Raw genomic sequence first — 17,207 nt, 5'->3', positions numbered from 1 at the left:
TATATGCAAATCTATACATCGCATAAATAGTTTGGAGTATATAAACCTATCGTAAGAATTATGGAAATGCAATATAAATAAAAAACATAGTTTATTTATATTTAAAAACAGCTTTATTAACACAAATTGGAACATATCGTGTACATCAGGCCTAAGAAATGATAACTCGTGTTTGTGTAAGCAATTCACATCAAAGCATCTTAGTGTCATAGGACAATATAGAAAAGCACAGCAAAGCGGTTTTACACTATAAAAGTTTAAGTACTTAGTTTCTATGAAAATAAAACTTACAAAAGTAAAAAATAAAAAGTTAAGTACTTATAATAATGGAATTTTTCAATATCTTACTGTTAATAATTTTTATATCAATCGTGGATGGAATTTTTTTTATTATAAAATGCGTTTAAAATGCAGCGTTCATAACTGGTAAGTTAGTGTTATTTTTAAGAGAATTTTAAAGTTTCTTTTATAAGAAATTTATCCAAAAATATGTTGAGCAAAACAGTTGGAGCATCTCACTCGCATTTATCACAGTATGCGCCGAATATTTGAAAATATTGCCGAGGACTATAGAAGCTTAGTTACCCTGGTCATCCCTCAGTAGGCATGCATAACTTAGTTCTAGGGGTAATTCCTTCACATTGCAGCAAGGGGAACAATTATCAAGCAAATTGAATTGTGCTTGAATCAGGTCACAGGAGTTCCTTGGGAAAGAGGTTCATAGCGGCATAGTCCTCTAGTACCTGTGAACAAATGAATTGATAAACTTTAGACTTTTCTGCCTCACTTCAACATATATTAACCCTTAAATGCATAATGATGTAAAACTGCAGCATACCATACCACTTGAAACTTAAAATAAGTACTACACTTAAAAGTAAATGCATAGTGTTGTATATCTGTAACATAAGTTTTTTTTCAAAAATAAGTATAAAAAATATTATATACATATTTTTTTTCTATTTTTCCCTGCATTTTAGTGTACTTATCTGCAAGATAAATATTTTTTAAAGTCTAAATAAAAGTCATGCATTTAGGGGTTAAAATATACAATTTCAACCATTTCATATCACCACTCATACATCCACTCTTGTTTTTTGGGACCTCCCACACCCGTGTCATATGAGAGACAGGGACTTTATTATTTTAAATATATTTTTTCCAGTAAGTGATTTATCACTCTCCTTTTCCTTTTTTAACAATCTCTATTATTTTTCCTCTATTCTTCGCATGTTCTTTCATTATCTTACCGTTTATTTACTTTTGGTATATCACAGTATGGTTTCAATTTTGATTTTTATTATCACATTTCGAGTCTTAATTAATTTTATTTTATTATATATATATATTTTAATTAACAATTTTTTATTTTATTCTTGACCTATATTCAATTATTTTACTTATTGGAGTTCAGTCATCTCCTAGTTTCTATTATATTGGGCTCTATGTGAATTATTCTTATAACATCTACAAGTGTTCGTTTTAAATAATACTATTTAAATGATAAAATTTATATATGAATACTTGCAATGTAGAAAATAAATGAGCAATGAGCAACGGAAAGAGATATGCCCAGAAGTTTCACATTGGATTGCCAATCCGTAAGATGTTCCCCACTACTACTTTGTTCATGATTACTTTACATTTGTTATAATCACTTGCTAAAATTAAGAATATCAATGAAGGGGAGATAGGGAGAAAGAGTGGGTTACCTCTCGCAGCGCTGCGGCGGTGGGCGCTGGGCGACGTGGCGTCAACAGTGGTGCGAGACGGGAGCCGTCTAAGCACAGCTGCCGGTTGAGCAGCAGTTCGGCCCCGGCGCCCGGCTCCAGCGGCGTGTGGCCAAGCGCGTGCTGTCGGCACATGTCCGCCCACGCGCCCAAGTGTGTGTCGTTGGCCTGCTCAGCCACTGACGTCATGTCGCTCTGTAACAAACAACCGCTCGCTTTATATATATATATATATAGTATATATATATATATATATATATATATATATATATATATATATATATATATATATATATATATATATATACTATATATTCCTCATGTAGATACAATAGGCATTTCCAATAGGCCCAGAAATTTAACAATGTCTGATCTTGACGTGGAGAACCTTCGTAGCGCTTTGGGGTCCATGGTCTACACTCCAGAATTTCAAGATCTCTGCAACCGTTACGCAAATCAATTTAAAGATTTAATTACCACTAATCACCGTAAACAAAAAACATTATGTGTTATATAAATCTATATATATATATATATAAATCTATATATATATATATATATATATATTAACCTAACCTGACAAACTCAAGGTCAAGACTAGACGAAGTTACCAACGAGGTATTTAAGGTATTTTGACGTCGCCTTTGCTGTGAATTGCTGGTGGTAGGGAAAGTATCCAGTTAAAGATCACGTGGACCTTCCCGCCAGTCTGAACAATTCAAATAACTGGACTCTTATTGCCGCGATCAAATCCGTCAAGGCTTCAACGTGGGCATAACAAATCTTTCGTTTCATCATTACTGGATAGTGAAATAAGAGAAAAAAGTATTTAATTTATTGTGGTTAAAAATCAGCATCAAATAATCTAATGACTGCTAGTGTTACCAGGGCTTATGACTAGACAATTATTGTGGATCAGTGAGAGGGATTTAGTGTGACATATCAAGCGCAAAAGCCTGATAATCCTCGCTAAGCTTCCCGACGTCAGCTTAAAAATCAAGGTTGCCTTAATACTTGACCACTCAGAAAATTCAGTTATTTACGACTAATAAATTTGTTCGAAATTTAAATTATCTTAATTATTCTACCATCATAAAGAAACAACAATTGAAAATAAATAGATATAGTTTTGATAGAATAATCTAGCCGAGAAGCTAGGATGACATGAAAGCAGCTTGTATCGATTTTGTTAAGACGTTTCAAGGCGGTTAGGACTTTCAGCTATGAAGAAACTAAAAATTATGTTCCAGAGCATGAGTCACAGAACCCTCTAAACAATAAACACGGAACCCTAAGATCAATTGTAAACACGCGTGACCTTGAAGTTATTTATAATTTTTTGTGTACGGTTCTCGGAAATTCTAACCGTGCACTATCTCGAACTTACTAGAACCTTATCCGTAGTATTAATAAGTGTATTCCCCATGACGACAGACAGTATTGTTTTTCGAGTTATAATGTTAAGATCTACGATCAGTGATACAGAGTGACTATTTCGCAAGTTATTTGGACAGTGATTTCTTGAGCGATTTGGAAGCGAAGTTTGACTAAGTGAAAGTATACTTTGTGTTAAAGTAGGGGTGACCATCTGGCTTGTGAATAAAGGACTCCTTGTGAACCAGTGGTGTTTCATTTCAAGCCGGAACCCACAGTTACGTAACAGATATTCACCTTAGCCAAAGTAGAGATGGCTGTTCCGTAGTAATCGTGTTTGATCTTGAATATTTCGGAGACAAGCTTAGCGAGACTGCCCTGGGTGCTGTTGGCTGTGTCCACCACGTTGTAGATCTGCCCGCAGGCGTCGCTCCTCCGACCCAGGATCCAGATCGCGCGACAGACGTCCTCCACATGCACCGTGTTCATCTTCAGGTCCGCGGTCCACAGCAGCTTCATCGTCTGCCCAAGGTGTTTGTAGATAGCACCAATCAGGAGTCTCGGAGCTGAAAGAATTAATATTTACTAAAACGTCAGCGAAGGTACTCGTGTGGCAACTACGGGTAGAGAGCGGCCTGGAGAACCGACGACATAATCAAGGTCATGGTAAGTTGCAATTTAGGGGGGGGGGGAGGTCTATGTCCAGTAGTGGACCTTTAAAGACTGAAGTAATGATTATAAAAGCATAGTTATTACGTAAAGTAAGCGTTGTCTTTCACTTGGACCTCTATAGCAAGCTCAGTTTCGCAACGAGTCATGTAGTTTGTTCTGTAGGTTTTCCCCATTGAACGTAAGTAAACGGCAAGTAGATTGGCAAGTGTAAATGGCTGTGGCCAGGCCAGATAGCGCGCAGAACAGATGACCGCTGGAGCCTCAAATCTCTGGAGTAGAGAACACGAACCAGAGGACAAGCGCACCGATGGACGTCCAACTCTTGGATGGTTCACAGGCCTTGTTGGCTGTTAACATCACATCTTACGCAACTGTAAAGCCCATTAATCAAATAGCATTTTTTCATTTCAAAAAGAAAATCTTTACAAAGGTATGTCTTTATTAATCAAATATCTAAAAGATAAAGGTAAAAAAGAAAAACTCACTCAAACTCCTCCTATCTCCTATTCCGTACACGATGGCGGGCCTGATGATGGTGTAACTCAACTCCGGTTCCAAGCTCTTCAGTTCTTGTTCCACTTTGCTTTTCATCCGACCTTCAACCGTCCAAGGCTCGATAGGGCAGTCTTCCTTTTGTGGCTGAATGGAAGGTGGAACAACTTCGTTTATTATTTATGGTCTAAGATCAAGACACCAGTATTCTCCCCTGCATCACATATGACTGCACAACATGGGCCTTAAAGAAACAGCATAGAGAACAACTTGTATGATGTCAAAGTTATAGGGAGAAGTACCAGAGAAGACATCAATTCAAATAGAGATTAACAGGTCATAAGCATAGAATTAAAGAAGAAATGGATCAAAAAGGTGATGATGAACTGGTATCCCAGGTACAGTTCTAGAAGTCGAGGCCATGAAGGAAGAAGATAGGAGAATGCACTAAAATCACATGAACAGATGCTAGTTTTTCTATAAGCACATTACATAATATTTTTTAAAAGTTTAATTATTTATTATTACATAATTATTGATAATTTTGAGCCTTATAGAAATATCAAGAGTACATATATATATATATATATATATATATATATATATATATATATATATATATTCGTTCTAGAAGTTGCGACTTATCTTTTAATTAGTAATTTCTCCCATACTGCTATGCTCTTTTATCTTTTTTAGCCTATCATCATGATCATTTCAGTCGTACGACGTCCACGGCTCGACATAGGCTTTTTCAAAAAAGTAGGCTCGAATATAGATAACATCACATCACATAAGCGCGTGCGTAATGCATATTAAAATTTATAACTTTTTCCTGCTAATCATAGCTTTGCAATATAAGTGTAAAGCATAAGTCTTTAGCGACTCTTTTAATTTTTAAAGCGTGGGTCGTACACGCCCCACGCTGCCTGAATGGAAAATCTTCAAAAATTGCCGCTGCACGGAACGTGTTAAAAGGTTTTCTGGTAATTTTAATTAAAAATTTCCGTAAGAAAATATATTTTAATTAATTCCAATCTAATTAATGAAGCGACTGCCTTTTTAGGGCATTCAAACACACGTGTACTGAAGCCCCACGAAATTTTAATCAGTGAGCTATAGTAAAGCAATCAAGTCACGACGACTTTGAAAGGCTTCGCGGGTAAATGCGACGCGAGTTTTTTGTACAGAAACCTTTGGACCCGCCTCGACATTGTTCTTTATCAGTTAATATTCTTTGTTAACAGGATTTCCCTTATTACTACGGGCAATACAAATACAAAAAAGTTTGTCCCATAAATCAAAGTCAAGCCGTCGTCGGATCGAGGCAAACATCGTCATGTTATATATATGAGTTCTTTTATATTAATTTTAATACAAACTTATACTATTACAGGGAATAATATTCCAGTTACTGCAATAATATGACTTTAAAATAAAATTTAACCTATTTTTTATTATTTAGCCTATAGCAGCCAATTTTAACCCATTGTTATAAAAAAACCGCTATCTTAATTTTGGGACTGAGACGTATCGTTTTAGGTAATTTTTTAATTTCCTTTTTTATATTTTTTTCACCCTCTCTGTCTCTCTCATCCTTAACTTTATTTTTTTCTCTTTCATCCTTCACATTATATTTCACTCGAGTCAATTGTTAAAATTTTAACAAAAATATTGTTTTTATAATTATATATATTCTATATTTGTTAATTTCTTAATTCATAGCTAGCTGGAAAACCATGGATAAATATTTTTGATAGATAAAGTTAGTGGGAGGTTAGGGTCCTCACTCTCAACATCCGTGAGTCCTAAAGCCTCGTTTCGAGGAGACCTCTATTCTCTGGAAGGTCTGTACTCTGCCTATTCCGCAAGGTCTCCTTTTGGATCATGACGATCTCACAGGAGGCCAAGGCCTTCCGTCGATGACTTGCTCATCATCTGCCTGATCGTGTGAGAGGCGAAATCCTAGGCACCTCATCGCGGTCGTTCAGCGTCCTATACACAGCTTATCATCGAAGCGTAATAAATACATACATACATACCTTATCACTACTGTACATGTGTCCGCTTGATATCTCCACCAGCCGTCCGACCTTCATTTTGGCGCACTGCCGAGCCACGTTGCAGCTCAGCGTGAAGATGCCCTCCGAGTACACCGCCTCCGTCTGCCCCACTCGGGTCTCTCCCGCGCAGTTCACCACCAGCTCCCACGGCTCTCCCTCCGTGCTGAGGGCTGCCGCGCATGATGCTAGGACCAAACATTTTATTTACAACTATACCATACTTAGAAATTTTCGGATACACGTATATATTCATTTGTGTATAAAAATGGCATATAAATAACGCGACACCATTTCAAGTGTCATAAAAACAAAACTATTTTTTTTTAATTTTGTACCAAAAGTTATAAATGCGTTTTAATTCAGAACAATAAGCCTGTGATCGATCAATAAATCGAACCATCGACGAGTGATCGTTAAAACTGAGATCTCTGTTCAGGACAGAGGAGATATCTCCGATCACTCTAAGAAATCCACACTAAAGTGATTTTAATTTTGTCCACCCCCAGTAGAGATGGTTAAAATGTATCCCTGACAAGAAATGAGTGATTTATATCTTTTCAATCTTTGTATATTCTCACTCTTCACTCTTTTATATCATCAACTCATTTACCTCAGTACGGCTTAGAGAGAGAACAAGGAAGCTAAGACTAAAAATATTTCCTTTACATCATGGATGTACAGACAGCGGCCCGCCGGTCGATTACTGGTGGTTCGCCGACAGTACAAATAATACTCTCGTACATTCGAAAAATATTGAATTCTATTCCAGAATAAAACCAAAAAAAAAAATAATTACCTATATTTCTGGCGGCCGACCCGCCATCAGTTCATGATTTGCCTGAGTGGCCCCTAGTCTTAATAAGTCTGTGCAACCATGCTTTACATCTTCGGCTCTTTTAGCTCAGACTTAAAACCTAGTAAGGCGGAATAAAACGTGTGAAATATTCCTATTAAGCATTTTATATTTTTGTCATGAAGCACAAAAAAGCTAAACGCCCGCGCGTGTGATGTCGTTCGAAAATCCGTAGTTTACATTTTTAATATACACCTACAATAGCTATCTCTTTCTCTTTAACTCTGAATGGGTCGTAACTCATCATAAAAATTGAGTCTTAAGTATAAATATATAGAGATATAGTTGAATAACATGCGAATTAGAGTGGTTATATCTGATGTCGTTCGAAAATCCGTAGTTCACCTTTTTTATATACACATACAATAGCTATCTCTTTCTCTTTAACTTTGAATGGGTCGTAACTCATCATAAAAATTGAGTCTTAAGTATAAATATATAGAGATATAGTTGAAAAACACGCGAATTAGAGTGGTTATATCTGATGTCGTCCGAAAATCCATAGTTCACATTTTTAACATACACATGCAATAGCTATCTCTTTCTCTCTAACTCTGAACGAGCTAATCACGAAAATTGAGTCTTAAGTATAAAGACACAGAGATACAATTGCAATATACGCGAGTTAGAGTGATTATATCTCTTGCAAAGATATATATCTTTCTTGTCTCTAGCTCGCGAGCTACGCATCTCTAACCACCAGCCTATCAAATTTGTCTACCTGTCATGGCATTAAGCCAGAAAAGATTCTCTCGTAGACGTAAATAATAATAGTAAGTCGTCATAATCAAATAAAGGATATGAATCAACTTCGTCGCATTAGAAACATCTGTTAATATGCGCGCGCTATCGTCGTCACAATGGGCGCGCATTATGCATCATTCGAATTCAAATTTCTGCTTTTGTTTTATGAATAGATTTATTTTCCGTTGCGCATTCGAGACGGTGTCGGAATGTTTATTTTTTTCCCCATGGACTAATTACACGGATACCACCCTTTGTAACAATTATATGCAAACCAAAAAATCTATATAAAAGCGATTTGTAAATCAAACTACGGTTAACCACACGGAGAAGAATTATAAATGATATAGCATCTAAATAAACATTTGATTTACAGCCTTTACAGGAGGTTTATGCCTACAATCTATGTACGTAATCACTAACTCTGTTGTTATTTGGAAAAAATATTCGTAGTTTTTTCGCAATCTATCTTCTTTGTCTCGTTTAAACCTTTCCTCATCATATAACTCACGATTCACCATCTGTCATTAAGTTTTTATATGTCCACGCGTTTCATTCGTTCTTCAGCTGACGGCTGCCAATGGAGGCCAATGCCTAGGTCGTTCGAGTGAGTATCCAGGGAATTGAACTCGCGACCTAAGATCGCAAACCTCAACCGCTTGGACACAACTGCTCGAACTAATTTCTCTAGTAGTTTTATATTTCGTATTTTCTAAATGTTTACAACGCTACATAAGTTTACTTCTTCTTCTTCTTCTTGAAGTGCCTCTCCAACTAGTGGAGGTTGGCTATCAGCATCCTGCTCTCTTCCTTATTTTTGGTTCTGCGTAATAGCTCAGCAGCGCTGGCGATTCCGGTCCACTCTCTAATGTTACGAAGTCACGACTTCTTTCTCCTACCAACCTTCCTTTTACCAGCGACCTTTCCCATCATGATAAGTTGAAGGAGATTGTATCGTTGGTGTCGAATAAGTTTACTAGTAGTTAATAAACATTTATTTTTATTGTTTAAAATATATTTCGTTGCCTATTTTCATGCAGTCAACAGTTTTGGTAAATTATCTTTTACCGCTTACGGGCGCATATTCTTATCGGTCGCGATACCAAGGACAGGCGTCCTGAACAGTTTTTTTTCAACCAATTATTGACGACTTTGTATTATTTGTACATTATAACAGCTAAAAGCATAATTGTTATTAATAATATACATACGAATTAATAAAATTGGTGTGCATACGAGTACATATGCTGTACATATACCAAAATCACACATTTTTTTTAAATAAAAAAAATTTTTTAAAATCGGTTCTTAGCTGGTGAACCAGTGGTGTTTAATTCCGAGTCAGAACCAACAGTACGTAAAAATACAATCAAGCGGTAAGCAATGATTTTAAAAAACCGCCGTAATGGTTGTTAAAATGTGATAGACAAATAGAATTTAAATCATTCGTACATAACTAACATTTTTTTTAGGCGCCATTTTATTCAATGCAAACATTTCACTAAATTCGGAAACATTGCGAATATCGCGCAACATTCGCGTGTGATAGCGCACCGTGCAAAATAGCAGCCGCCGCATTCATTTAACGCTCCGTTAAATCTGCTATTTTTTCAATCGCTTCTTTGCTGTCTGTTTTATAATCTTTGTTTTTTGCAACAGATTAAATTACTTTTCAATTCGAATACAATACCCGGCAATAAATATTGCACATCGACCTTTGGAAAGGGCCAATCCGCTAATTTCTGCACCGTAGAGCACTATCTCTGTCCCACACTACCTATGTGACGTTTTGACATTCCTTGTATTTCGTACGACAGAGATAACGCTCTACGAAGCCGAAACTAGCGGTTCTCTTTCCAAGAGTCGATGTGCAATATTCATCGCCGGGTACTGTAAATAAATGTTTCTTTACTCATATCGTAGATCAGTAATTCCCAACCTTTTTTTTGCCATGTCCCACCTTAGTCTTTCTAAAATTATTACGACCCACCTACGTAATATACATAATCTTATATTAAAGCAAAAGGGTTGAGAAACACTGTCGTAGATAGTAACGGATCTAAAATAAAACATCGATAAATATTATAGTACAGTAATACCCCGCTTTACGCGAGGGATACGTTTCAAAAAAAAATCGCGTTAACTGAAATTCGCGTATAACGAGGTTTATGATTAAACATAGTCAAAAATTATTACAAAAAAATACAAATCATTTTAATCAATCACTTTAATTCTAGGAACACTTTATGCAACACTCTTATTTTTTACGGAAAATACATCTATTGTCTTTTGGGTAACGTTTTGTTTACGTTCTTGTAAAATACGTTCATAACACCCAACACTGTTTTTAATTGTTTGACAGATGGTCAAGACACCAAAGAGAAGTTGATGACTACCTTATATTTATACGCACTCTTTCGCGTAATTTGAGGCATTTGAGCGCGAAATTTGCAATTCGCGTTATAGTGAAATCGCGTATAACGGGGTCGCGTAAAGCGGGGTATTACTGTACATACTTATTTATTCAAGTATCAGCTTAGCTGACAGGGGAGGAGGTGATATATTATTATTGACAAATACTGTATTATACTTAAGCACGTCTGAGTGGTGTACACCAGACGCCCCAGCTGTGACATGTCCTTTTGCCGGAGTATGGGATAAGGACCTCTATATAACACTTCAATGGATCAAAACTACACGTGTCGGGTTAGCTAGATAGTTTACATAATTTTTGTGTTATAACTTTATATATATATAATTTATTAATTATCTTGTGAATTTACCCCTGAATATAAGACGTGCTAAATCACTACCTATTTTTAAGAAAATGTTTTTTTTTTTTATTCTACATCTGAACCCCTACCACCTAATGCCAGTCTTTAAAAAAAAATGGCGGTCTTCTAAGATACAGTTTTAATACATTTCGTATGTAAATAAAATTAATAAGTAATTATTACTTTTATGTTGAATGCCTATTTATTACAATTATTTTTTAATATTTATCTTTTTCATTGACAATTTTCTTATAATTTTTTTAAAAGAATAAGAAAATGGTTCAGAAATATTTACTAGACATATGATTATTTATACTTTAATTAGTTTTTTTTTCTCCGTTTCTTTATTCTTTCTTAGGCAAGTGCGATCCAAGACAGTATGATATTATATTTATTATTGTACCATATTTATAAAAAGAAAGTTATGACGTCTATTTTTAAGCCCATATATATGACTCCATGACTAAATCGAACCAGAAATGAGGAAGGAAATGAGGAAATCTGCATAAAAACCAAGTTCACGACGTAGCTCGAAGAATTGCTCATTTGAAGTGAAAGTGAGTGGGGCACATTGCTCGTGCAACTGATGGCAGTTGGGGCCGAAGGTTCTCGAAGTTACCTCGAGCCAGTAGACGCGCAGGGGAAGCCCCCCCCCCACTAAGTGGAGTGACGAAATTTTCAAGGTCGCAGAAAGTCGCTGGATGTGAGCAGCACAGGATCTGTCATCGTGGCGATCTTTTGGGGAAGACTACACGCTTACTGTTCATCTAAAGGAGTAATTGGAAGCCTGTTCATAAGGCCCAGAATGATTCCACGTTTCCATTTAGTAAGTCATCACTGGTCACACATTGCTTGTAAACCTTTATTTTAGGCATTGGGTGATATTCAACGAGAAAATTTCTCTTATATTCCCGAACACTTCCCAGCTGAGTTCGATTCGACATAATAACCGGTGTAACCTAGCGGATTGGCTTGAGCCTTGAGGTTCTGGATAAGAGACCACGCATCGGCAAGGGCAGCGTAGAACATCCATTTCCATTTCCTGAAAATTTGTAGTGTTTGCACGAAATAGTTACAAGTAAAGCATTCCACACTGGAACCTATATAGTAAAAAAATTATCCATGTAGCATTTACGAGGTAGAAAATCGACATTTCAAGTCTCAGATTCTCTTTTTCTTAAAGTAACATCTTGCGAAGGTAGATTACCGTTAGAGTAATCTTAATCTTTGAACGAAACATTAGCGTAAGTTATTCAGCCATGATATTCGTCTTCTCACATTCTCTGATGATATCAATGGCTCGACGAATCTATATTTGTGATTAATGTGTGTAAGAATTAATATAGAGTATATATTAAGTAAGAAAGGGACTAATATATAGCTACTTCCGCTATGCAGCAGTATTCGTGCAATGAAGTACACCGCCCGCCAGCCCGCTAATAAATGCGCATGCGGTAAACAATGCGAAACACAACTACCACCGTTAATTCACTCAATACGTATTTCACCCCTCTACGGGGCATCTTCAGAAGTTATGTTACACCGATTAGTGCCAAACACACGGTGTTGCACGACTTCTGCTGCACGGCGGAAGTAGCTATATATTGGTCCTTTTCTTAAATAAATATTTGATAAATTAATTATAGGATGATTTTTATCTGACGCTTTATATGAGATATATGAGATGAATAGTTTATATGAGGCATCCCCAGGAGTAATGTTATGAGGCCGGCGGGCGGTGTTCATTGCACGACTACTGCTGCATAGCGGAAATAGGTATATATTAGTCTCTTTTTTACTAAGGATGGACTTCCGCAAAGTAACGCCTGAATCTATTAGCGAGTATATATTGCTTCATATATCAATCGGTTTTTGTTGTTGTATTAGAAAGTGATTGATGAGATAAAACTTGCCAGGGCTCGGCCCGACTGTAAAGCGAGACCTATCCAAGAAAAACTTTCTACTTTATGTATGAACAGATTTTAATTATAAAAAAGTAAAAGTAATTCTATGTATCAAGACATCAAATTACACACTACGTGCATTTGAATAATTGGAGCGAATAATTATTCTTTTCTTAATTAACAACAATGTTGCAATTAACTAGTTCAATTCGAATAACACTTTATACTATGCAATATAAATTAAGGCACTTTTTATGTATAAGAAGAACCGGACAGTAATGTAGTTTCTGTCGACATATTTTATACAAAAATCGATTGATTTTTACCGCGCCGACATTGAAAATTTGTACACTAGACGGCAAAAGGTTATTGATAACGAAGGTGAATATATTGTTGATTAGAAATAAAAATTCATTTAAAATGTGGTCGTGTGAATTTAACTTAAGAAAGAGACATTACTTTCCAGTCACCCTAATATATTTTAGTCGTCCTCCACCTATTTTTCGAACTTAATTAACACTCCTTAACCATTCCCCCTTGCGCGTATTTCGTAAAATCCAATCATTCTCTCCGCTTTCATCAAAAATCAAATTATAACGAACATAGTGTTTATGAAAAATCTTAATACTGTGATCAAAAAGTAAGGTGAATTAATTTCTTCATTTATTCTTTCAAATCGATATCATCTCCTTCAAAGTAATCCCCGTTCGATAAAACGCACTTCCCTTGCTTGCAAACCCTTTTTTCAGTCCTCAAAACAGTCGGAATAGCCTTTTTCCGATACAGCCTTCAACATCTACTTCAATTCGGTTTATATCGTCACAAAAATGTCGAAACGGCGTCCCCGCATAAGCCTTTTCCGTTTACTGAATAATCAGGAGCCAAACATGGTGGCTACAGGACTATATGATTCGAGTTTTTCATGCTTTAAAAAAATAAACGATTTTTGGACTTATCGAGACTTAATGTGTTTGGGGCATAAAACATCTTTCAAAATGGTTTGGGCTAAGTTAAATGATAATATAACTACTGAGAGACAATTGACAAATGTAAAGCAACCTGAAAAAAAAAATTACCTGCCTTCCTAATGCCCAGGAATTTTAAATGACAATTACACATTTCTTTTTTATTACAGCTATATGAACATCTATCACAACTTCATGACAGACTAAAAAAAATGATAGGCGGGTCATTTTATTTATCATTTTTTTATTTGCAGCTAAAAAAATTCTTTATTTTCAGTTCTAATAAGTACACACATAATAATAAAAAGATTCTAATAGGTATACAACCCAATATCCTTTACAAATACCATTAAATGGATTAATAATAGAAGTTATGTTAGTTTTAAATTCACAGCCCTTTGAAGAAGGGGCTTCAACAAGCACCGGAAACATGACATTTAATTTGCAAAATCTTACTGTAGGTTTAAGAATGGCGAATGAGCATCAAAATTTCTTTACGAACATGGATCCATCTTTGGAACAAAGTTTTATTGTTAAGAAGGAAATTGCTAATGCAACTGCTACATATCAGTCTAAAGCAAAATCAAAATCTGAAGCAGCTTTTAAAAACTGCCAAACGAGATAAAATTACTAAACTCTTCTAATGTATAAGCCTTAAGATAATTAATCAAAATGTTCAAAAACTTCAAAAATTTATAAATTATATATTTTTTTTTGTCACCTAGGAATGTATCTTTTATAATCCCATATAAATAACCATTCCATATTTGCGTCATATTTATGGAATATATACCTTTCGAATAAAGAGCTTTTACTGTATTTGTAAGTGTAAACACCTAACAGTGGAGTTCCTAGCTATATCATTTATATAAACATAATCATAGTATTTTATATTTACGATCATTTATAATGACCGCTTGTGTCATGGGAAAAATGCCAATCAATCAAATTGATACAAACTAGAATTAGATTGAATTTTTCTATAATGGTATTCTTTATCTTAAACTACAGTCCATTAAAAAATACCTGACTTTATTTATACATCTTATTAATCTCAATAATTTGTGTAATAGAAAACTAGCTTGTATATAGCTAACAAATTCATAACATTGTTCATACTGTAAATAAATTACGTAATGAGGAAATGAATCACTATGCGCTCTGATAACTTATCTTAAGTCAATGACATGCTAACAAATGTCCTATGCTACTGGCTAAAATAAACTATGCCTTTAATTATAATATAGCAGGGAGGCTTTGATAGTGTGAAACATTTTTCGAAATTTGAATTTTTTGTTAGCTCCAATTGAATATGCATATGAAACAACAAAAGGAATGTTTTTATTTTAACAAAAACAGTATTTATTGAAATTATTTAAATAAAAGTACAGAAATTGTGTTAATAGTTAATGTTATCAATAATTACAATTATAAGCATTTCGGTCAACTCATAATGAGTGCAGTGCCACTTGCTTGTGAAAAACAGCCCGCAGAGACAAGACATCTCAGTTAATTTAAGAAACTCTTGGATGTATGAACAATTAAGAAATTATTTATATTATATTTATTATCTATTTTTTAAATACTAAAAAATGGGGTTTTTTGTATGATTGTCAATTATTTTCATGGTGAAGATTTTGTGTCATAATATTTCCAGAGGCATTACAGAAGGTTTAGAATGTGTGACAACAATGAGGGTAAGGAGTTTAGAAAAGAAATTGTCTTCATCTAATAAGAACAACCTATATCCAATAAGAAATTTAAAAAATAGTCATATGTTCACTTTTTTAGAAATTGGAGCAACTATTTGGTGCTTGAAAATGATCCAATATATTATGACTTTTTTAAAGATAAAGTAACAAGGCGACAGACAATTACAAAGCTGCCAGTATCAACATAAATGCAAATATAAAATGTAATCACAAACTTGAATAAAGAATACATAAATGATTCCACAACGCCCAAAGCACATATACCAATGTTGCTTATGTTTTAAAAATCAGATATTTCACATAAATATGTTGCAATTTACAAACTAATGGACATTATTGGGCTTACGTGTTATTTAACTAATTGAAGGTTTATAACTATATTTATGTTATTATTACAATGTCATAAGAAAAATCTATAATATTCCATCAGTGTACAGATTCATGTATATTTAAAAATTCTACATAAAGGGAATGAAACTTGAACATAAATAGATATGTCTTTAACAAGAGCAAACCTAATTCATTTTCCTTCTCTTATCAATTTTATTTGCATGTTTGTAGCTTATATGTATGTTAATTTATTGCAACATGTTGTTACTCATCAATAAGTGTCCCAATTATTTTTATAAAATAACTGTATAATATTGGGACAAAGTAATAGCACTGTTTCAATTACATGTGTGTAGATAAAACAAACAGATAATTGTTAATGGTGTCATCAATATTTAAAAATAAAGTAAAACCACACCTACATGTTCAATTTTCAAAAGGAAGCAAGTAACATTTAATGAATATATTTAAATTCTATTTGTCATTATTTCTTTTGTTACCCAAAAATTATTTCTCAGTATCTGTTGTTTTGTGTTTTTGCACAATCCCAAATCATAGATTAAACAGAAATAAATAAAAAAACTTCCCTTATTGCAGGTTAAACAGAAACCAACCCAAAACACGATCATATGACACAAAACCGCGTCCTCACATTGGTACAAAATTATATTTACGTTAACATATTTTATTATATTGTTATTCAACAAGATAAGTTGTGTACTTTATAGTTATAAATGTATAAATTGCGAATAAAGTTCGTATAATTTAAAAGTACATTATTTATTTAATTTTAAAATTAATATTTCGATTCAACGTGCTATTTCAAAGTTATTGATAATTCATTATTACCGTTTTTATGGCATACACAAACATATCAATAAGAATAGGTTAAAAATGTATTTGTTACTTACTTGGATTTATGAGATTCGCGCTTTTATATTCAACCCGGGGGTCTTCGAAGATTTTAGTGTGCGTCGCGTTGAGGAAGGCGAGCTGAGGCGGCGTTTTGTCCACCACGCGAAGTTCACTCACAAAGTCGTTGCTTATTAAATATTCCACCAGGTTCCGGCCGATGAAGCCGCACCCTGCAGCAAACCGCGAGATCAGACGAAGAAAAAACACTTAGGTCACCCGATGACTAACACTCAAAAGACCGTTATGATATTTAAAAAAAGATAAATATTGCTTTATTAAAAACGACATTTAGCTTTATTAGTACTTTTTTCGTTTCAAACATTTAATATATCTAGCACGTATGTATTAAATTTACCTCCTAAAACTACAACTCGAGGCTTTTTATCACCGGCAGAATCAGACATTTCGCTAGTGGTTTCACAAATGTGAATGACAGTTTGACATTAAGTGTGACGGCTGTCTTGCGTTACCATCTAAAACATTGGGTTGTCACAACGAAATATTAATTAACAAATATTTTGATTTTAGGTAATTTTAAGAATTACAAAGGAAGAAAAATTACGTTGAAATGTTACAAGTAAATTAAAATATTTAATTTAAGTTACTTATCTATAAACACATAAAATTATAGAAATAAAATGCAAAAAAGATTATCTCATGTGCAATTTCCAACAAATTTTCA

The 17,207-nt window shown here is 34.4% G+C and overlaps 1 protein-coding gene across 1 annotated transcript; it reads right to left on the bottom strand.

Moving 5' to 3' along the window:
• Nucleotides 1-114: 114 nt before the first annotated feature.
• On the bottom strand, nt 115-16,961 carry LOC137923502 (uncharacterized). Its single transcript, XM_068766765.1, has 7 exons — nt 16,881-16,961; nt 16,522-16,695; nt 6,308-6,513; nt 4,262-4,415; nt 3,402-3,670; nt 1,713-1,925; nt 115-743 (listed from the first exon to the last, which is right to left on the bottom strand). The coding sequence occupies exons 1-7, from the start codon at nt 16,927-16,929 to the stop codon at nt 693-695; spliced, it is 1,116 nt and encodes a 371-aa protein (XP_068622866.1). The 5' UTR covers nt 16,930-16,961; the 3' UTR covers nt 115-692.
• Between the last annotated feature and the right edge of the window lie 246 nt (nt 16,962-17,207).

The sequence above is a fragment of the Battus philenor genome, unplaced genomic scaffold (assembly GCF_028537555.1).
Source record: "Battus philenor isolate CCGP_79_NKW_IND1 unplaced genomic scaffold, ilBatPhil1.0.hap1 SCAF_10, whole genome shotgun sequence".
NCBI lineage: Eukaryota > Metazoa > Arthropoda > Insecta > Lepidoptera > Papilionidae > Battus > Battus philenor.
Note: the sequence above shows the minus strand (reverse complement) of the source record. Positions and strands in the feature narration are given on the sequence as shown.